The sequence below is a fragment of the Toxorhynchites rutilus genome, chromosome 3 (assembly GCF_029784135.1).
Source record: "Toxorhynchites rutilus septentrionalis strain SRP chromosome 3, ASM2978413v1, whole genome shotgun sequence".
Lineage (NCBI taxonomy): Eukaryota > Metazoa > Arthropoda > Insecta > Diptera > Culicidae > Toxorhynchites > Toxorhynchites rutilus.
In genome coordinates, this window is record NC_073746.1 from 198,455,383 (window position 1) to 198,472,014 (window position 16,632).

Sequence of the window (16,632 nt, forward strand, 5' to 3'; positions counted from 1 at the left end):
GGCATACACGGGATACTTCCCATTTGCGATCTAACGTACAAATCTACACCTAGGCGGCGCTGCGGTGGAAGTGATGATGGTTTTAAATTTTGCCATGTGAGCTTATGGAAGGTTTGTAGTTCTTTCCATAAATTACAATGTTATAATAATAAAAGAATATTTGATTGCGATGAGTTTGTAAGAAATTTAATTCTGCGCAATTTTATATATAACATGTTATTTATTTATCTCTTTCAGTAGTGAAAACTATAAAAATGTTGACAATGGTTGAATTAAAGAAGGAAATTCGAGAGTACAATCAAACACAAGTAGAAAAATGCACGATTCCTGCATGTGAGAACTACCTTGGAAAGCCCGGAAGTAAAATATACGTTATTTGTTTTTTGAGTTTTAGGTTACATTAGCATCATTTTCTTAGTTCAAAAACAAAATCCAGATGTCTCACCGATCGTTTACGTTTTGCGTTAGATCGCCAATTGGGGTGCAACTGACCATTAATCAGCGACGCCCCCTAGTCTGTACCTCAAAAGATCATGTTGCTTCTGAGAAAATTTAGTATTGGATACAGTTGTATCACATTTGAATTAGGTGTCATGCACAAATTACGTAACACGTGAAGGATGGATGGGAAGGGGGGTTGATAAGTGGAGAAGTCGGTCCAAAGTTCGAATTTTAACTTTACGTAATTACGAGTAAAAGCTTGATTTTAAAGAAGGTTTATAAGGAAGTGTTTAGAATTCTATCTTTTTTTGGGAGTCAGAGGGATAATAACAATTCATGAAATATACATGATTTTAATTAATTAAATTCATTATTTTTGAAATTCTTTGATTTTGTCAATAATTCTGTCCTAGTTTGAGAGTCTTCCATATACCTAGAAGGATTTTTTTTCGTAAAATATCTAAAAATATAGTGCTCTCGTGTCCCTGTGGTTAACGTCACACATTATCATGTGGGGGGTTCGGGTTCGATTCCCGCTCTGGCCGGGAGGATTCTTCGTCAAGGAAATCCGACCTTGCACTATGATCCACGCTTGCCACTGCATCATCTCAATTAAGTACTACTAATAAAAATTACACAAGTAATACCTATGTTGAGACGGCGAAAGTTCCACTGTGAACATCATTCAAGGACCACTGCATCGGTTTGGCTTGGAATGGCTGTATATGTGTTACGCGAATGATGAAATATTATAATCATTTTACCTATTTTATATTCTGTTTTTTTTCGCTAATGATAAGGTGTATCATTTTCATAACGCGTACTTCATTATCGAATGAAAAAAAACATTCATGTAATGTGCTCTAATCATTGCATAATATTTCACATTTGATCACATACCCATAATATACGGTGTTATCCTTTGCCACGGTTTGTCGTATAGAATATCAAAAGATTCGAAAGGACTTGCAACCTTATAGGAATAGTTGAAATGAATGGAAATGAAAATGGAAATTATCCACGAACATATTGTCAGTAATACAAGTATAATAATCGATGTTTTTATGTATCTGCAAGAAAGAAAATGAATAGAATAAATAATGAATGATGTTGGCATCAATTTTCGAACGAATATAGTGCACTGGAAAAGGGGGAAAAAAATTAAAAATACTGTTTTTTTATTAATTGGTTTTATGCATGTTCGGTTACATAAATTTTAAGGAGTCAAGTTCCAAATTGTATTGTATAATTACATTTTTACTTATTCTACGGTTAATAGGATGGGAAACCGATATAGTTATTAGGGTGTAATCAAGATCTAACCTAACCATAACATTCGCACCGGCACACTAGGTTGTTTCTCTCGGGCCTGAAGGGAGTTTTCTAAATCCGATCAGGTTACAAGATATTCCTCGTACGACCAAACAACATGCTTGATATCGTGATAACCTTGGTCACGAAAGCAGAAATTGGTTCCAGCATGGTTGATACTAAAAAGCAGCGCGTCTAATGAACAGTGATTGAACTTGAGTCGGGAGAAGGTACGAATAAAGTTCCAACCCAAGTCCAGACTTGATTCGTTGTGATCGGTCGATTCTCGCATTACATTGTCCTTCCTGTGAACTCCGCGCCAAGCAAGAAGCAGAAAATGTTTCATCCAACATGGGAACTAAGGCTCCGGAATCGAAAGGCGCTAAACCGAATGTTTCGGAATTAAAAGTGCCAACTCGAAAGGATCAACAATACCAACTGAGGTGTTTTCCTTTGGGAGTTGCGGAGTAGCGAGAGATGGAATTGACGTACGAGGTAACTATCGGATGTTAATGTTCTACTCGAGGAGAAAATGGTAGGTGAGGTGGAGTTTCGTCGAAGACAGATGGCCATTCGATAGCAATCGGCTGAAGAGAAAGTGAGGCCAATTAGACATCTGAGTACGCCGGTAGTAGGTGAAACTGCCTTCTAAGAAAAAAAGTTGTAGACTGGCTAGAAAAGTTTACTACTTACAAAATTCCGTATCAGGTGGAGTGTTTTTGAAGCTCCACAAAACCACTATTGAAATCTATTTGTGAGTTTCAAATTGGACGATGGGTTGATCCAGAACAAGAATTAAACCAACATTACACCGGTGAAACTCGGAGTAACAACACGTTTTACACCGCTCAAATCCTAGGAAGATAAGCGAGCGTGAATGCTTTTGGAGTTTACTACTCGGAGAATCGAAGGAGTATTCCAAACGGGCTTGCTCTGACGTTGAGAAGAAGCGTGATTTCCTAACAGCAACAGAATGCGTACTCTTGAAAAACGGCTCAGTAAAGATCCTACGTCTGTCGCATCTAGCTATGACAACCTTTTTTTCACTGAAGCATGGCTCAGACAGACATTGATAGCAGTGGATTTTAACCAGACACCAGTAAACACAAATACCCCTGTACAAAACGTACCGAAAACGGTAGCTTTAAGCTCGCTGTTTATAACTCAGTGTAGGCTAGTCATCTCAATCACTGAACCACGCGTTCTGATTGAACCGCGGAGGGCAAGTCAGGTACCCAATCAGTTACTAACAAGTAAATCCCATGTAGCATTAACCGAACCACAGGTTGTGTTGAAACTGATGATAATGGTGGTGGTAATTGAGCCCTACAAGGCAAGGCTGTTTGTACCTAATTACTAGGAGAGCCTCAAGTCGCTTAAGAGCGACTAGGTAGAGGAACTGTCGAGCTGAAGACCCAGATCGAACTACCGAACACATAATTGCGACCTAGTTCGACCAGAAATGCAGTTAGAATTATTATTCGATATCACATTGACATATGACGGACCGGTTGGTAATATCAAAACATGTAGGAAGTGGTATACTAGGTTCCGAATAGACAGGAATTACATGGACTTGCCGCGGTTAGGCTGCCCACGTGTTATCGAAAATGTTTAGCAGGTATGTGACGAAGTTAGAGATAATTCAAGGCAGTCAACGAGGTCTTTGACCCACCTATCTTTTGGTTCAACTTTTACTATGATTAGAACTTTTCACTCCTTTGATTACCTATCTCACAGGATTGAAAACAGAAATGTCACAAGTGGACTAGGGTGGGACCATGTTTTATATATATATATATGTTTTTCCGCATCAAAATATTCCTAGCATGGTTGTCACCTTACACTTTTTCTGAGCGGTTGTTGCTGTTGAAGTTGTTTTCGGGCGCGATTTTTTCGGGAACTAAGACGGTCTGTGGTACCGTGTGCGAGTATACGAGTTATGATTTTGCGCACTGATTTTGCGTCTAGAAATGTTGTGGAAATTTCTTCAGATCGTGGTGCAGTAGTGTTGAATTGTAATGAATGATATATTTCTTAAAAAAAATCAACCGGGCAAATGTAATTCTCCAAGCAAACGTATGCCATCCGACGCTCGCTAAAGCTCGATCGGATCTTGTGAAAAGATAGTATCCTATGTTTCAAACTAACTGGGCAATCAGTGGAACACAGGTTTGCGTGCGAGAGACCGCCGCTTCCGACGGCGGATCGGCGGTCGACTCGGCTCGCTTCATTGTTTCTGTTGCAGTTTTTTTCTGGTGGGATTTTTTCCGGTCGCGATTACAGAGACGGGTTGAGCTGTTTGAAGTTATGCTGGAGTCTGATAACTTGCTTTCCAGTCTGGTGACCAGTGATGAATCTAACTAAGGAGGAGTTGAAGAAGACGGAGATAACGATATGGCGGTAGGCCCAAGAAAAGACTTTTATATCAGAGATCACGGCCAAAGAAACAAAAGAAGATCTGGAGAAACAGCAAGTGGCGATGTCAAGTCCAATTTCAAGCTGTGACCATTTATGGGCGAGGACGGCAAACATGGCCGTTTGGGAAACGTCGAATGGATAACATTTGGAACTAAATATTCAATGGTTCTGCCGGGTCAACACCGCACACCGCACGTTTCATCGCCGTTTTCGAGGTGTAACAACTCTACGATTTCCCGAACATGCGATCGATGGTTACTGAGGTATATGTGACGCACAAGCTGTTTGTGATCCGGTTGACTACTTATGTATGGCCTTTTACGGCCTTTTTCACACAAGCAAAACACAGTACTTTCAGGATGGCTGCAGAGTGGATTTAACAGGATGGCCAACTTCAGAATATTTTCATTCGCACTATTGACCAAAATTCTAAGACATATTGCAATGAAAAAATACACTCTTTTTTCAATAAGTGTCTATAAGCGTAGTTTTCTTACCTCATTGACAGTGTTAATATAATAATGGCAATAATATAAAATTGCATATCATTTGCCAAATACCAAGACCATATCATACACATTTCTCTGACAGGATACCAGTTATTTATGTAGAGTATATTACGCCACCAGAATTTATCACATGTTATATGATCAATGATTCCTGGCTTGAATACCGATCTGCCGTATGTCCATCTATAAAAAAACAAATATAGTTTATAAATTCACAACAGATAAGTGGTATGCTTACTTTAATGCGAGTTCATTGCTTATTATAACAAACAAATATGCTGGAGTCAATCTCAAAAATCGGTACAATATTGATAGTATAATTTTTGATGCTGCCTCCAGCATGCTATTCTCATATATATATTTTCCATTGACTATGCCGATCGCACGTTTTGTTGTAGCAGATCGATAGAATAGAACAACGACCAATAATCCACTGATAAAAAAGAAGGTGTCTACTGAGAATGTAGCGTTTCCTATGATTTGGTAGCTGAATGACCGTTCTGTAATATTTCTCCCATACTGAAATAAAACATGATTGATTATATTATCGATTAAATAGTTATTCATACTTACTCTATTCCCACCTACTGCAAAAAGTTGTAGATAGGTATGAACCATAATTGTCCAAAGGAGCGAATATAATCGTAAACCATGTATGCATGTAAGCGAGTCCTGTTTGGAATAATTTAGGAATAGGTTATTCAGGAACAGATTTATTGTAGAATATATTGGGAGAACGAGCTCGACATAGATCTTTTTAGAAAAAAAATTGTTCATCTCTTGTCATTATTTGCTGCCATTTGTCAGACCTAGCTTGCTCGTCCATAGGACCGGAAATAAATAAATTTTCAATAGAAAGGGCTAGGTCTAGGCGTATACAGTTATTAATGAAAGGTGACATCTCCGCATCAAATATTAGGCTGTCACAAAAAGTCCTGCGGTATTTCCGCGAGGTGTCGTTGTAACGCGTAGATCTAGTTGTATTCATTGTATCGAGTCATACTATAGCTTGTTGGAAAGGTATTTTTGCGCGCTATAATATAGTCCTTGACAGTGTTTTGTTTGGTTAAGTCGTTCGTGAGTTATAGTGTCGCAAATATGGAGCAAAATAAAGAGAAAATCCGACATATTTTACAGTACTATTATGACAAAGGCAAAAATGCATCTCAAGCTGCCAATAAAATTTGTGCAGTTTATGGACCCGATACAGTTTCCATTTCTACCACACAACGATGGTTTCAACGTTTTAGTTCTGGTGTAGAGGTCGTCGAAGATGCGCCACGCTTCGGAAGCCCTGTCGTCGAAAATTGCGACAAAATCGCTGAATTTGCCGAGAAAGACCGGCATAGTAGCATCCTTAGCATCGGCCAAGAGCTGGGGATAAGTCATCAAACCGTTATTAACCATTTGAAGAAGCTTGGATTCACAAAGAAGCTCGATGTATGGGTGCCACACACGTTGACGCAAAAAACATCTTTGTATCGACGCATGTGAATCGCTGCTGAATCGCAACAAAATCGACCCGTTTCTGAAGCGGATGGTGACTGACGATGAAAAGTGGGTCACTTACGACAACGTGAAGCGCAAACGGTCGTGGTCGAAACCCGCTGAAGCGGCTCAGACGGTGGCCAAGCCCTCATTAACGGCCAGGAAGGTTCTGCTGTGTGTTTGGTGGGATTGTCAAGGAATAATCTATTATGAGCTGCTTCCCTATGGCCAAACGCTCAATTCGGACCTGTACTGCCAACAACTGGACCGCTTGAAGGTAGCACTCATGAAGAAGAGACCATCTTTGATAAACAGAGGCCGCATTGTCTTCCATCAGGACAACGCCAGGCCACACACTTCTTTGGTGACGCGCCAGAAGCTCCGGGAGCTCGGATGGGAGTTTTTTTTTTGCATCCGCCGTATAGTCCGGACCTTGCACCAAGTGACTACCACCTGTTTTTGTCCATGGCGAACGAGCTAGGTAGTCAGAAGTTAGCCACAAAAGAGGCCTGTGAAAATTGGCTATCCGAGTTTTTTGCCAATAAGGAAGCGAGCTTCTATAACAGGGGTATTATGAAGTTGGCATCTCGTTGGGAACAAGTCATCGAACAAAACGGCGCATATTTGACTTAAAACAGATGATTGTAACTAATTTTATGAACAAATGAAAATTCAAAAAAAAATACCGCAGGACTTTTTTCACAGCCTAATATGTATTTTATTTATAAGAGTGACGCCTTTTTCCGCAAATTGTGAACAACATCAAACGAAAAATCTGTTCGATAATATCATAATGAAGTATTTTAATGAAATATCCCAGAATGTATCGACATATACTTAAGTAAGAGTATGAACGTAAGTAAGAATTTCAATCAAAATTTGAACAATTGGAAACTGCCTTCGTGTGAGCTAATCAGATAGAGAAAAATTTGCCGCTCTAAAAGGATATTGACACCAGACGTCGACATTGTGCATCTGACATCGCGGATTGTTTGACAGTTTGCATGCTGGTCTTGCTCGTCTAGTCGAAATGTCATCATTTTAGGCACGCGCTGCGTTGACACAATCGGATTAGTGTTGCACGAAATATGATCATCAACAGCTAAGACGAGACATGAGACGCTGCGTTGACACAATTGGATTAGTGTTGAACGAAATAAAACCATCAATAACATCTAGTGACAAATAATTCTGGATCACTTTTTAATGTCTCAATACACTCTGTCCAACTTCTATAAGACCACCCTGAAATTATTTCGTTGTAATACAAACAGTTAGAATTTCAACAAGATACATTCATATAATGTAGAATGCTTAGAATAAAGTATATTTAACGATAATTCTGTTCAAAAGAGTAGTTTGTTTATTTATTGTGTTCTAATATGATAATTTCAGCTGCCCAGTTTCTATAAGACCATTTCAAAATTCATAAGTATTATCAATGAAAAATGCTATTGCCTGATTTGCATGTAAATATTTGGAAACCTTGCCATTTCGGCTAATAACCTGGAAAATTCATGTTGAAATACTATTTATCAAATTCTGCTGATCGGATTTCTCGATAATTTTCCATTTTTCTAAAATTCTGAATTTCGAATTGAAATTCCGACTTTGAACTCTTCAATCGTGATGTGCCACTTTCCTTCAGTGTAGATTCTGCGTACAAGGATCCCCCTAAGATTTTCAATAGGATTCAAGTCTGGAGAGCGAGCCAGTCAGTCCAAAAAAAAATAATTAGTTTTTGGTCCCTAATCCATTGCTTAGTTTCCTTGCTGGTATGAATAGTAGCATTATTTTATTGGAATGTGACGATATCCACGTGAACCAATAGGAGTGAGGATTTTCAGAAAAGTATGTAACCCTTGAATGATGCGAAAGCTATCTTGAGCTTTCAAGTTGCACAGACCCACCCAAACTATGCACGAGCCTCCACCAAAATTCCTGGTAGAAAAATACTGTTCCTTCTTCCGTAAATCATGCCAATTCCTGTTGAAACCATCAGGACCATCCAATTTGAACTTTGTTACGTCACTGAATATAACCTAGCAATGTTAAAAGTAAAAAGAAATGAGGAACTTTTCGTTATGGTATACAGCAAAATATATTTTTTTGAAAACGTTCTTTGTCATGACGTCTTTCGATGTGAGATGGTGTGAGATTAGGAGCATTAACTTAGCCCCTTCTTTGTATGAACTTTTTACCAAAATTTGACGAATTGTCTAGATTCTAGATTCTAGATTCCAGATTTATGATTCAAACTAACTAAAAACAACAGAAAAAGTAAGTGGTATTATAGAAACTTCACACTTGAAAAATACAAAAACATTTGTTTACGCTTAACGCTTGCACACACATATGAAAAACATGCAGTGTAAGATAGTTACCAATACAAGTACACTAGAATATATATTGAAGCGTTGTTTGTTTACAATGATACAAAGCAGCAAGATCATATCCTGGTCTTATAAAAGTTGGACAGAGTGTATATCTGAATTATTCCACAAAAGAATGTTGAAAAAGCAAAGCAACAATGAAGCAAAAAAAATTTCAATTTTGATTGAATAAATAATGTTTAAAGATAATTCAGCGGAAGTATATTCTACTAAAAGGATCATAAATGTTTTACCTTGTTGGCGGTTTCTACGGATAGAATTGTCTTAGAGTTTGCGCCCGCCGCAAAACACAGCAGTATATCAGTGCTGAAATCTTTTGAAGTAAATTGGATTCATATGAAATTATATTAACTGTGAAATCATTTGGAAAATTACCTGTGTTTTTTCTCTGTTTTGTGTTACTGTTATATATGTCGTTTTCTACAATATGTACACATTCATTCGTGATATTTTTATTCATATCACTCAACGATTTTTTCGTACCATCAATCTCCATTATCATTTCTGCATTATTAATTATAGGGGCAGATCCAACAGTATGGTCACTTTTCATAGCATTTGAGACAATGCATTTTTTAGATCCAGGATACCACGCTTCGTACCATGTACCTAAAATCATGACAATGACAAGTACGAATATTACAGAGCTGAAATTAAATAAATACAAAGGACATATCAATCAATTTAATTTAAATGAATTTGATATATAAGGTATATTTTACATGTACATTATTTTTTGCATAAAATTCGATTGTTGTCGAATTTGAACCATTATGTTCATATCTAACATCATCTAAGATTGGTCTTCTTTATTGTCAATATTTGGCAACACTTAAACATATCTTGTGTTGTACTTATCGCATCGGGTCATACTATACGGCTATTTAAAGACGGCAATCTGTGCTACAAGTGTCGTTTTGACAGTGTTATGATTGTCCTTTTCAGAGAGAGGAGGAGTATCTATATTTATATTTTCTATATTTATATTTATTCATTTGCCAACAGATACAATAGTTATCCCAATGACATGTAAATTACGACACTACACATATTAATTAAAAACTCTACGGAAACAACTCTTATTTCTACAACGTGAAACATTAAAGTCAAACACATCGTAGTATCTGTTGAAGACACGGCACATCCTTCGCATGGGCTCGTTAAATCCATAATTTGTTCGCGAGGGATGGACGCATAAGAAAACATGAGAGCGTAAATTACGGCGGCGGATGTTTATGTTAAGACAGCTTAACAGCGAAGTACAGTCGATGTTACCTTGAAGCAGGTCACCAATGAAGCATGCTATCGTGATGTTACGTCTCGCCTCAAGTGATTTCAAGTGTATTAACATGCAACGACTTTTGTAGCTGGGCAAGTTGTGGACGTCATTCCAAGGAAGATGCCTCAGAGCGAAACGGATAAACTTTCGTTGGATTGCTTCGATGCGGTTCACCTCGTTTTGGCACCACACTACAGCCGAATATTCCAGTATTGGTCGAACCAAAGAACAGTACAAAGCCTTAAGGCAATATATATCCTTGAATTATCTGGCGAAGCGGAACGTGAACCCGAGTTAAGATGAAGCTTTCGACACCACGTAGGCGACGTGGTCCTTGAATGTAAGCTTGGAATCAAGTAGTAATCCAAGATCCTTGACGGTCGATTCCCGTTTCAAGCTTATCACCGATAGAACATAGTTGTGTTGAATCAATGCACGTTGCCTACCGAATGAAATTATAGAGTATTTCGATGCATTGAGTGACATGCGGTTTAGTTGGCACCACTCGGCGAAAGCTTCTAATTGCAGCTGTAGAAAAACAGCATCGCTTGGTTTCCGTATCACAAGATACAACTTGAGGTCGTCGGCGTACGACGACTTGCGGCATTTCAGAATGTAGTTGACGTCATTCATATACAGCAGAAACAGGAATGGCCCTAGATGGCTGCCTTGAGGAACGCCAGATGTCACGGGGAAGGAAGGAGCAACATAGTCCGCAATTTTGACAGACATGCTTCGACCAGTCAAATAAGAAGAAAGCCAAGCAAGCAGGTCGTTCTGAACACCTAACCTGTCATACTTAGCCGAAGCAATGTCGTGATTCATTTTATCGAATGTTGCAGAGAGGTCTGTATATATAGCATCTACTGGATGGCCTTGCTCAATTTCACGGATGATGTAGGAAGTGAACTGTACTAAATTGGTAGTCGTTGAGCGCTTGGACATGAAACCATGGTGGTCCATCGAAATGCAGTGAGCGAAGTTTTGAACCAATTCTTCGAGAATGATTAGCTCGAGAAGGTTCGACGTAGCACTTAAAGCGGCTATTCCACGATAGTTCGATACAGTCCTTTTACAACCCTTTTTGTGAATCGGAAAAACGTAAGATTCCTTCCAGCAGGATGGGAGGTCACCCGACCTCAGGGAGAGACTGAAAGTATTGGCTAGAGGTGTTGCTAGAGCAATCAAGCAGCGTTTCAGGACCAAGGACGGAATACCATCAGGACCGGAACCCCTCGAATTTTTCAGTTGACTCCCGGCTGAGATAACCATTTCTCTCGTAATAGCAAACGGTCCACTTGAGAAGGATGAGAAAGGAACGTTGCGAGATGCAGCTGCTACGTCCTGGCTGTTTGTTCGTTCGTTACTGAAAACGCTGCTGAACTGTTTACGAAATAATTCTGCAATATCTGGAATGGTTACAGCGTTCACTACACCGTTAGTCATGGTTGAGGGGAGCCCTGTTTCCTTCCTTTGATTATTCACGTGGTGCCAGAACCTCTTAGGGTTGGATTTCAGACGACGTTGGAGCTGTCTTAAGTGCGCTTGATGTAGTTGATCGTTCAATCGTCTGTAGTCCGAATTAGCCTTGGAATAACGCGTTTTCGTGGATTCGGTATGAAGTTTGGCATGTTCCCGAAGAGATGCCCTTTTCCGTTTCTTCAAACGCTTAAGCTCCGAGTTCGACCATGCAGGTTTAAGAGGTACACGGTTAGTTCGCTTAGGTACAAATTGATCAATGGCATAGATTATGATGCACGATATTGATGCCGCGTCGTTGACGTCGCGATTGGCCAATTCTTCATCCCAATTAATGTTTGAGAGGAAATTGTTCATCTCGTCGAAGTTGTAGTATATGCTCTCAGTCGTGTCTTTGTAATCACATTGTACGCAAATATCAATGCTGACCAGCAACGGGGGATGATGTATGCAACTTTTCACTAGCGGAGCAGGAGCTGGTATTACGGAGCAACTGGAACACATTACCTCACTCACAAAGCAGAGGTCAAGCATACGGTTGTTACGATTCATAACTCCGCTCTTTTGTCCGAGTCTTGAAGTGCGATAAGCATCCAACAGATTACGGGATGCGAGTCCAGTCGATGAGTCAGATGTAGGGAAATAAAAATCATGGGTGTTCTGCTCCCATCTCACATCGCGTAAGTTGAAATCTCCAAGGATTGTCAAACTGTCCTTCGCGCCCATAAGAGAGATAATCCAGTCGAGCGACGACAAGTGCTTTTCGATAAGAATATTGTCGTTCACACGATCCGGAGGAATATACACCACACAGATGAAGAGCGTTGAGTCGCCCGCTTCGATCGACACCAACAATTGCTCAACCGTCAGGCTTTCGGGAGGGGATAGTAACAGCGACTTATAGCGAGAACGAATAGCAAACAACACTCCGCCACCAGACCTTTTGTTGCTGTTGGAGGGTGATCGATCTTGTCGGAAAACGGCGTAATTACTATCGAAGAGCTGGCTTGAAATAGTGTTGTCATTGGCCATGTTTCAGTAAACGCGTAGATGTCGTAGCAGCCGTCGCTGCAAGCAGTCGCGAACGAGGTGAATCATAGAATCATTTATTGCATCCTAAAACCTCCACATGCAAAATTTGGTTTCATTTGCTTGATTAATTCTCGAGAAATGCATAAATGTCCTTTTCAGTCTCAAGTTATAGCGCGTCAAAGATGGAGTCCACCAAGCAAGAAATTCTCCATATTTTACGTTTTTACTACCTGCGAAGTAAAACTGCAACGAAGGCGGCCGAAAAAATTCGTGTAGTGTATGGACCCGATACTGTAACGATTCGCACAGCACAGTGTTGGTTTGATCGATTTCGTTCTGGTGTAGTGGCTGTCGAAGATACAACCCGTACTGGTAGGCCAATCGTCGTGAAAACCGATAAAATCGTTGAAATCATCCAAGTAGACCGGCATGCGATCACAGCTTGACCATTTGAAGCAGACGATTGACCAGAAGCGGCCAGAAATGATCAATGGTGTTGTTTTCCACCAGGACAACGTTCGGCCTCACACATCTTTGATAACTCGCCAGAAGCTACGGAAACTGGCTGTCTGAGTTTTTTGCAAATAAGGAGGGGGGGGGGGAAGCGGTTCTATAAGTGGGGATGATGAAGTTGCCTTCTAAATGGTAACAGATTTGCGAACAAAACGGTGCATATTTGACTAAAATTGGATAATTTTAAGGCAACTCCCTTTAAGGGAGAGGGGAGGATTATCTAACCACCATACAATCATCTACTGTATCCTAAAACCTCCACATGCCAAATTTGGTTTCATTAGCTTGATTAATTCTCAAGAAATCAAGAAATTTTCGTTCAACATTTCTATGCGACTAGACTGGATGTATGTGATTATACTCCAATTAATTGGCAAATGTGTTATTTTTTTCAAAAAAAGGTAGCTAGTAGGCTTTAATTTTATATGTCGATCATCTGAATCGGTTCAGTAGTTCAAAGGTAATAAATTTTTGAAGAAAGTCATTTTTGGGAAAAAAGGGGACAATGATTTTTTGGACCATCGGGTCACTTTAAAAAATTTAGTTTATTTTTTTTTAAACGGTGATTGGCTTTAATTTGATATGTTGATCTTCTGGATCGGTCTAGTAGTTCAAAAGCTATGAATTTTCGAAAAAAGTCATTTTTGGCAAAAATGCGAAAAAGTGATTTTTTCCGACCACTCTAAAATGGAAATGGTCACCCTAACAAAAAAATAGAAAAATGCGGGTCTCATAATTTGCGATAAAGAACAAAACTACCACTTTTAACGAAAATCTGAGAACCACTATTTCGGTTTGGTATGGAATGGCTGTATACATAAATGGTCAAGTAATGTTTAGTACTATATGTTTTGAATAATCAAATAACATATGAAAATTTCCATTCAAATTTTAACAATTTAAAACTGCCTTCAGGCCTTCTCATTCGAAAGAGATTATTCTTCCTCCCTAAATGAATATTTGATGATGAGATCACGACAGAGGAAGAACTGAGAGAAGCCTCGAACGAACAGTGTCCGCTGAGAGATGTCACGTTGAATATTCAATTGAGGAAAGGGTTCGGACACAGGCAAACTGCAGTAATATGACTGTCAAAGAACGTAGCAAATAAGCTGCTCGAGACAGGGAAAATAAATGACGGACAATTAATAAGGTGCACGAGCACGGGAGTTCAATATTGAACTCCCGGCCCCGTCAGGTTGACGCCACATGAGCCTTAAGGGGGTATTCTAGTGTAGAGACACGAATTTCGGACGTTTTTTCGAACTCCGTAAAAATAAAACAAAGAATATTTTTACTATCCATTATATCATTATTCGTTTATCTATCATTCAACAATAAAACAAAAATAGGACCGAAAAAAAATATTCATAATTAGAATAGTTACATGCTGGTGAAGTGAGGGTGTTCAAAAAAAAGTTGTGCCATGGCGTACACGATTCCAGTCCTTCTGGTTATCTGAAACAAAAAAATCGAACAGATTCTGAATCAGTAAAGATGTCGCTATGGCATGAACCTCGGACAAGTCAAAAACATGGGTTTTAACAAAATGGCGGCCGTTTGAAAACAAAAATGCTGTTTAAAACGTTTTTTTTTTTGCATTTACCGATTTTTTAAAAATAGTAAAATTAAAAAGTTATAATTTTTTATTGGTTCATGCGATAGAGAGATGTATGCAGATTATTTTCATATAAATTTGACATAAATCGGTTCAGTAGAACTTGAGATATCGTGTACGCCAGTTAGAAAAAACTAGTTCCGAGAGAAACGCGTTTGAAGTTCATTGTGATGGCCGTAACAGGTTAGATACCACATCACTAAGATGGCTCTAACTAGGTAAATAATAGGATTTTCGATAAGTCCTTTCTAGAGTATATTCTTGAATGCCTAAACTACAGAAATATGGTAAAAAAAAAATTTCGATTTTTTCAGATTTCTAGACTAGAATACCCCCTTAATAAAAATATATATTTTGGATAAAAAAAAATTAGTAAGGTGCTTCAAGGGTATGGACCGGGGATAAGGGACAAACGATCGCACCAAGCCACCGAGTTGCATGCACTATCCATCGGAGTCAGAAAGTGATCACGCTTCAGGCGGCCCGAGATGCCCGGTCTTTAAAAAAGCCGCATCAGAAACCAAATGCATTATGGCGATCATAGCGGATCCGTATCAAGTTCCTAAAAATAACAGAAACTGGTTGACAGATAAGGCTAGAATAGCTGCACTAACGACCGTCGGAAGATACCCCATTCAGGAAGTGGTATTCAACACATATGAAAGGTTCGTGATAGCCAAAATAAACGGAGTCGCGGAAACGCTGCAGAAATGCCTCGATGATGGATACTTCCCAAATATTTGAAGGAGGCAGAGACTGGTACTGCTTCCAAAACCAGGAAAGCCTCCTGGGGATCCATCTTCGCTATAGAACGCGATGTATGATGGTGTGCTGTTATTGAAGATTCCTAGGGGCGCAAAAATCACTGGCTTTGCAGACGACATTTTGTTAACGAAGATCGACGAAGCTCGAGAAGAAGTTGAAATGCTGGCTATAGAGGCAATCAAAACGGCTGCAGAATAGATGCACAAGTTCAATTTAAAGATTGCACACCAGAAAACCGAGATGGTGCTTATCAGAAACTGCAAAATTGTAAGCAAGCAAACCATGCCGTCGGGGAACACAGTATCCAGTCCAAAAGAGAGCTGAAATACCAGGCTGTAATCATTGATGACCGACTTCAATTCAAGAGCCACGTGAAATATGGTTTCACGCTAGTTATCTTGTATGGACCAAGAAAATCTGCCGCATATTTTCTGCCTGGACCAAATTGAGTTCTCTTGATGACCACGATATCGCCTGGTTTGTACGTTGGGGCTTCTCTTGCTCGCAGATTGTAAGAACGTCGCTGCTCCTGTTGTGCCTTCTCGATTGCTTCACGTGCTCTAGCTCTAATCTCGCTACGTTGTTCGTCGTAATGTGCAAGACTGATCTCTTGCAACAACTCGCAAAGACGCACATCACCCTCGTAGCGCATACTTACACCGAACATGGCCTCAAATAGTGAAACACTGGTACTCTGATGGATGCTGGCATTAATCCATCGCTGTATGTTCGCTACGTGCTTGTACCACTTCACGGTATTGTTCACGCTCAGTTTTGTTAACATGGCCAGAATTACCTGATTTACTCTCTCGACTTGGCCATTGCCTCTAGGAACACAGGTAGTAATTCCCACGTGTTCTATCTTCTGTTCATCGCAATATTCTTTGAAATTGTGCGATGTGAATGCCGCTAGGGGGACTTTTGTTCTCATCGAAAAATGTTCCCTAACACAGACTTTAAAACCAAGCAGCGAAATCGGCATTGCAAATACACGAAAGAGGAGGCGAGTGAACAGAAAAGTTTAAACCCTCTTAAAGCCAAAAAGAAGAAGAAGAACACACGGAGGTAGGGGGAGCTTTTGTTCCCACCGAAATGTGTTCCCTAATAGAGATTTCTAAACCAAGGTGCCTGGAGAAATCGGTATTTCAAATTCATCCAAGTCGGGGGTATTTTTGTTCCGACTGGAATGTGTTTCCCTAACACAGACTTCAAATCCATGAAGCGTGGGGAAATCGGCATTGCGAATTCATACAAATCGGGGGTATTTTTGTTCCGATTGAAATGTGTTTCCCTAACACAGACTTCAAAACCGAGGTTTCTGGGGAAATCGGCTCTGCAAATAAATGCAAACTGCGAGTACTTTTGTCCTCGCTTGCCTTTGTG

General features: G+C 39.7%; 1 protein-coding gene across 2 annotated transcripts in view; it reads right to left on the reverse strand.

The window, feature by feature from the left end:
* Positions 1–16,632, reverse strand: part of LOC129780190 (nose resistant to fluoxetine protein 6) — a 174,413-nt gene that overhangs the window by 16,370 nt on the left and 141,411 nt on the right. For both annotated transcript variants that reach the window (XM_055788192.1, XM_055788191.1), the window contains exons 4-9: positions 8,939–9,210; positions 8,797–8,876; positions 5,256–5,354; positions 4,921–5,201; positions 4,671–4,865; positions 1,342–1,511 (exon numbers count right to left, since the gene is read on the reverse strand). In XM_055788192.1, the coding sequence (XP_055644167.1) occupies positions 1,342–1,511; positions 4,671–4,865; positions 4,921–5,201; positions 5,256–5,354; positions 8,797–8,876; positions 8,939–9,210 (1,097 nt within the window). The remainder of the gene's footprint in view (positions 1–1,341; positions 1,512–4,670; positions 4,866–4,920; positions 5,202–5,255; positions 5,355–8,796; positions 8,877–8,938; positions 9,211–16,632) is intronic.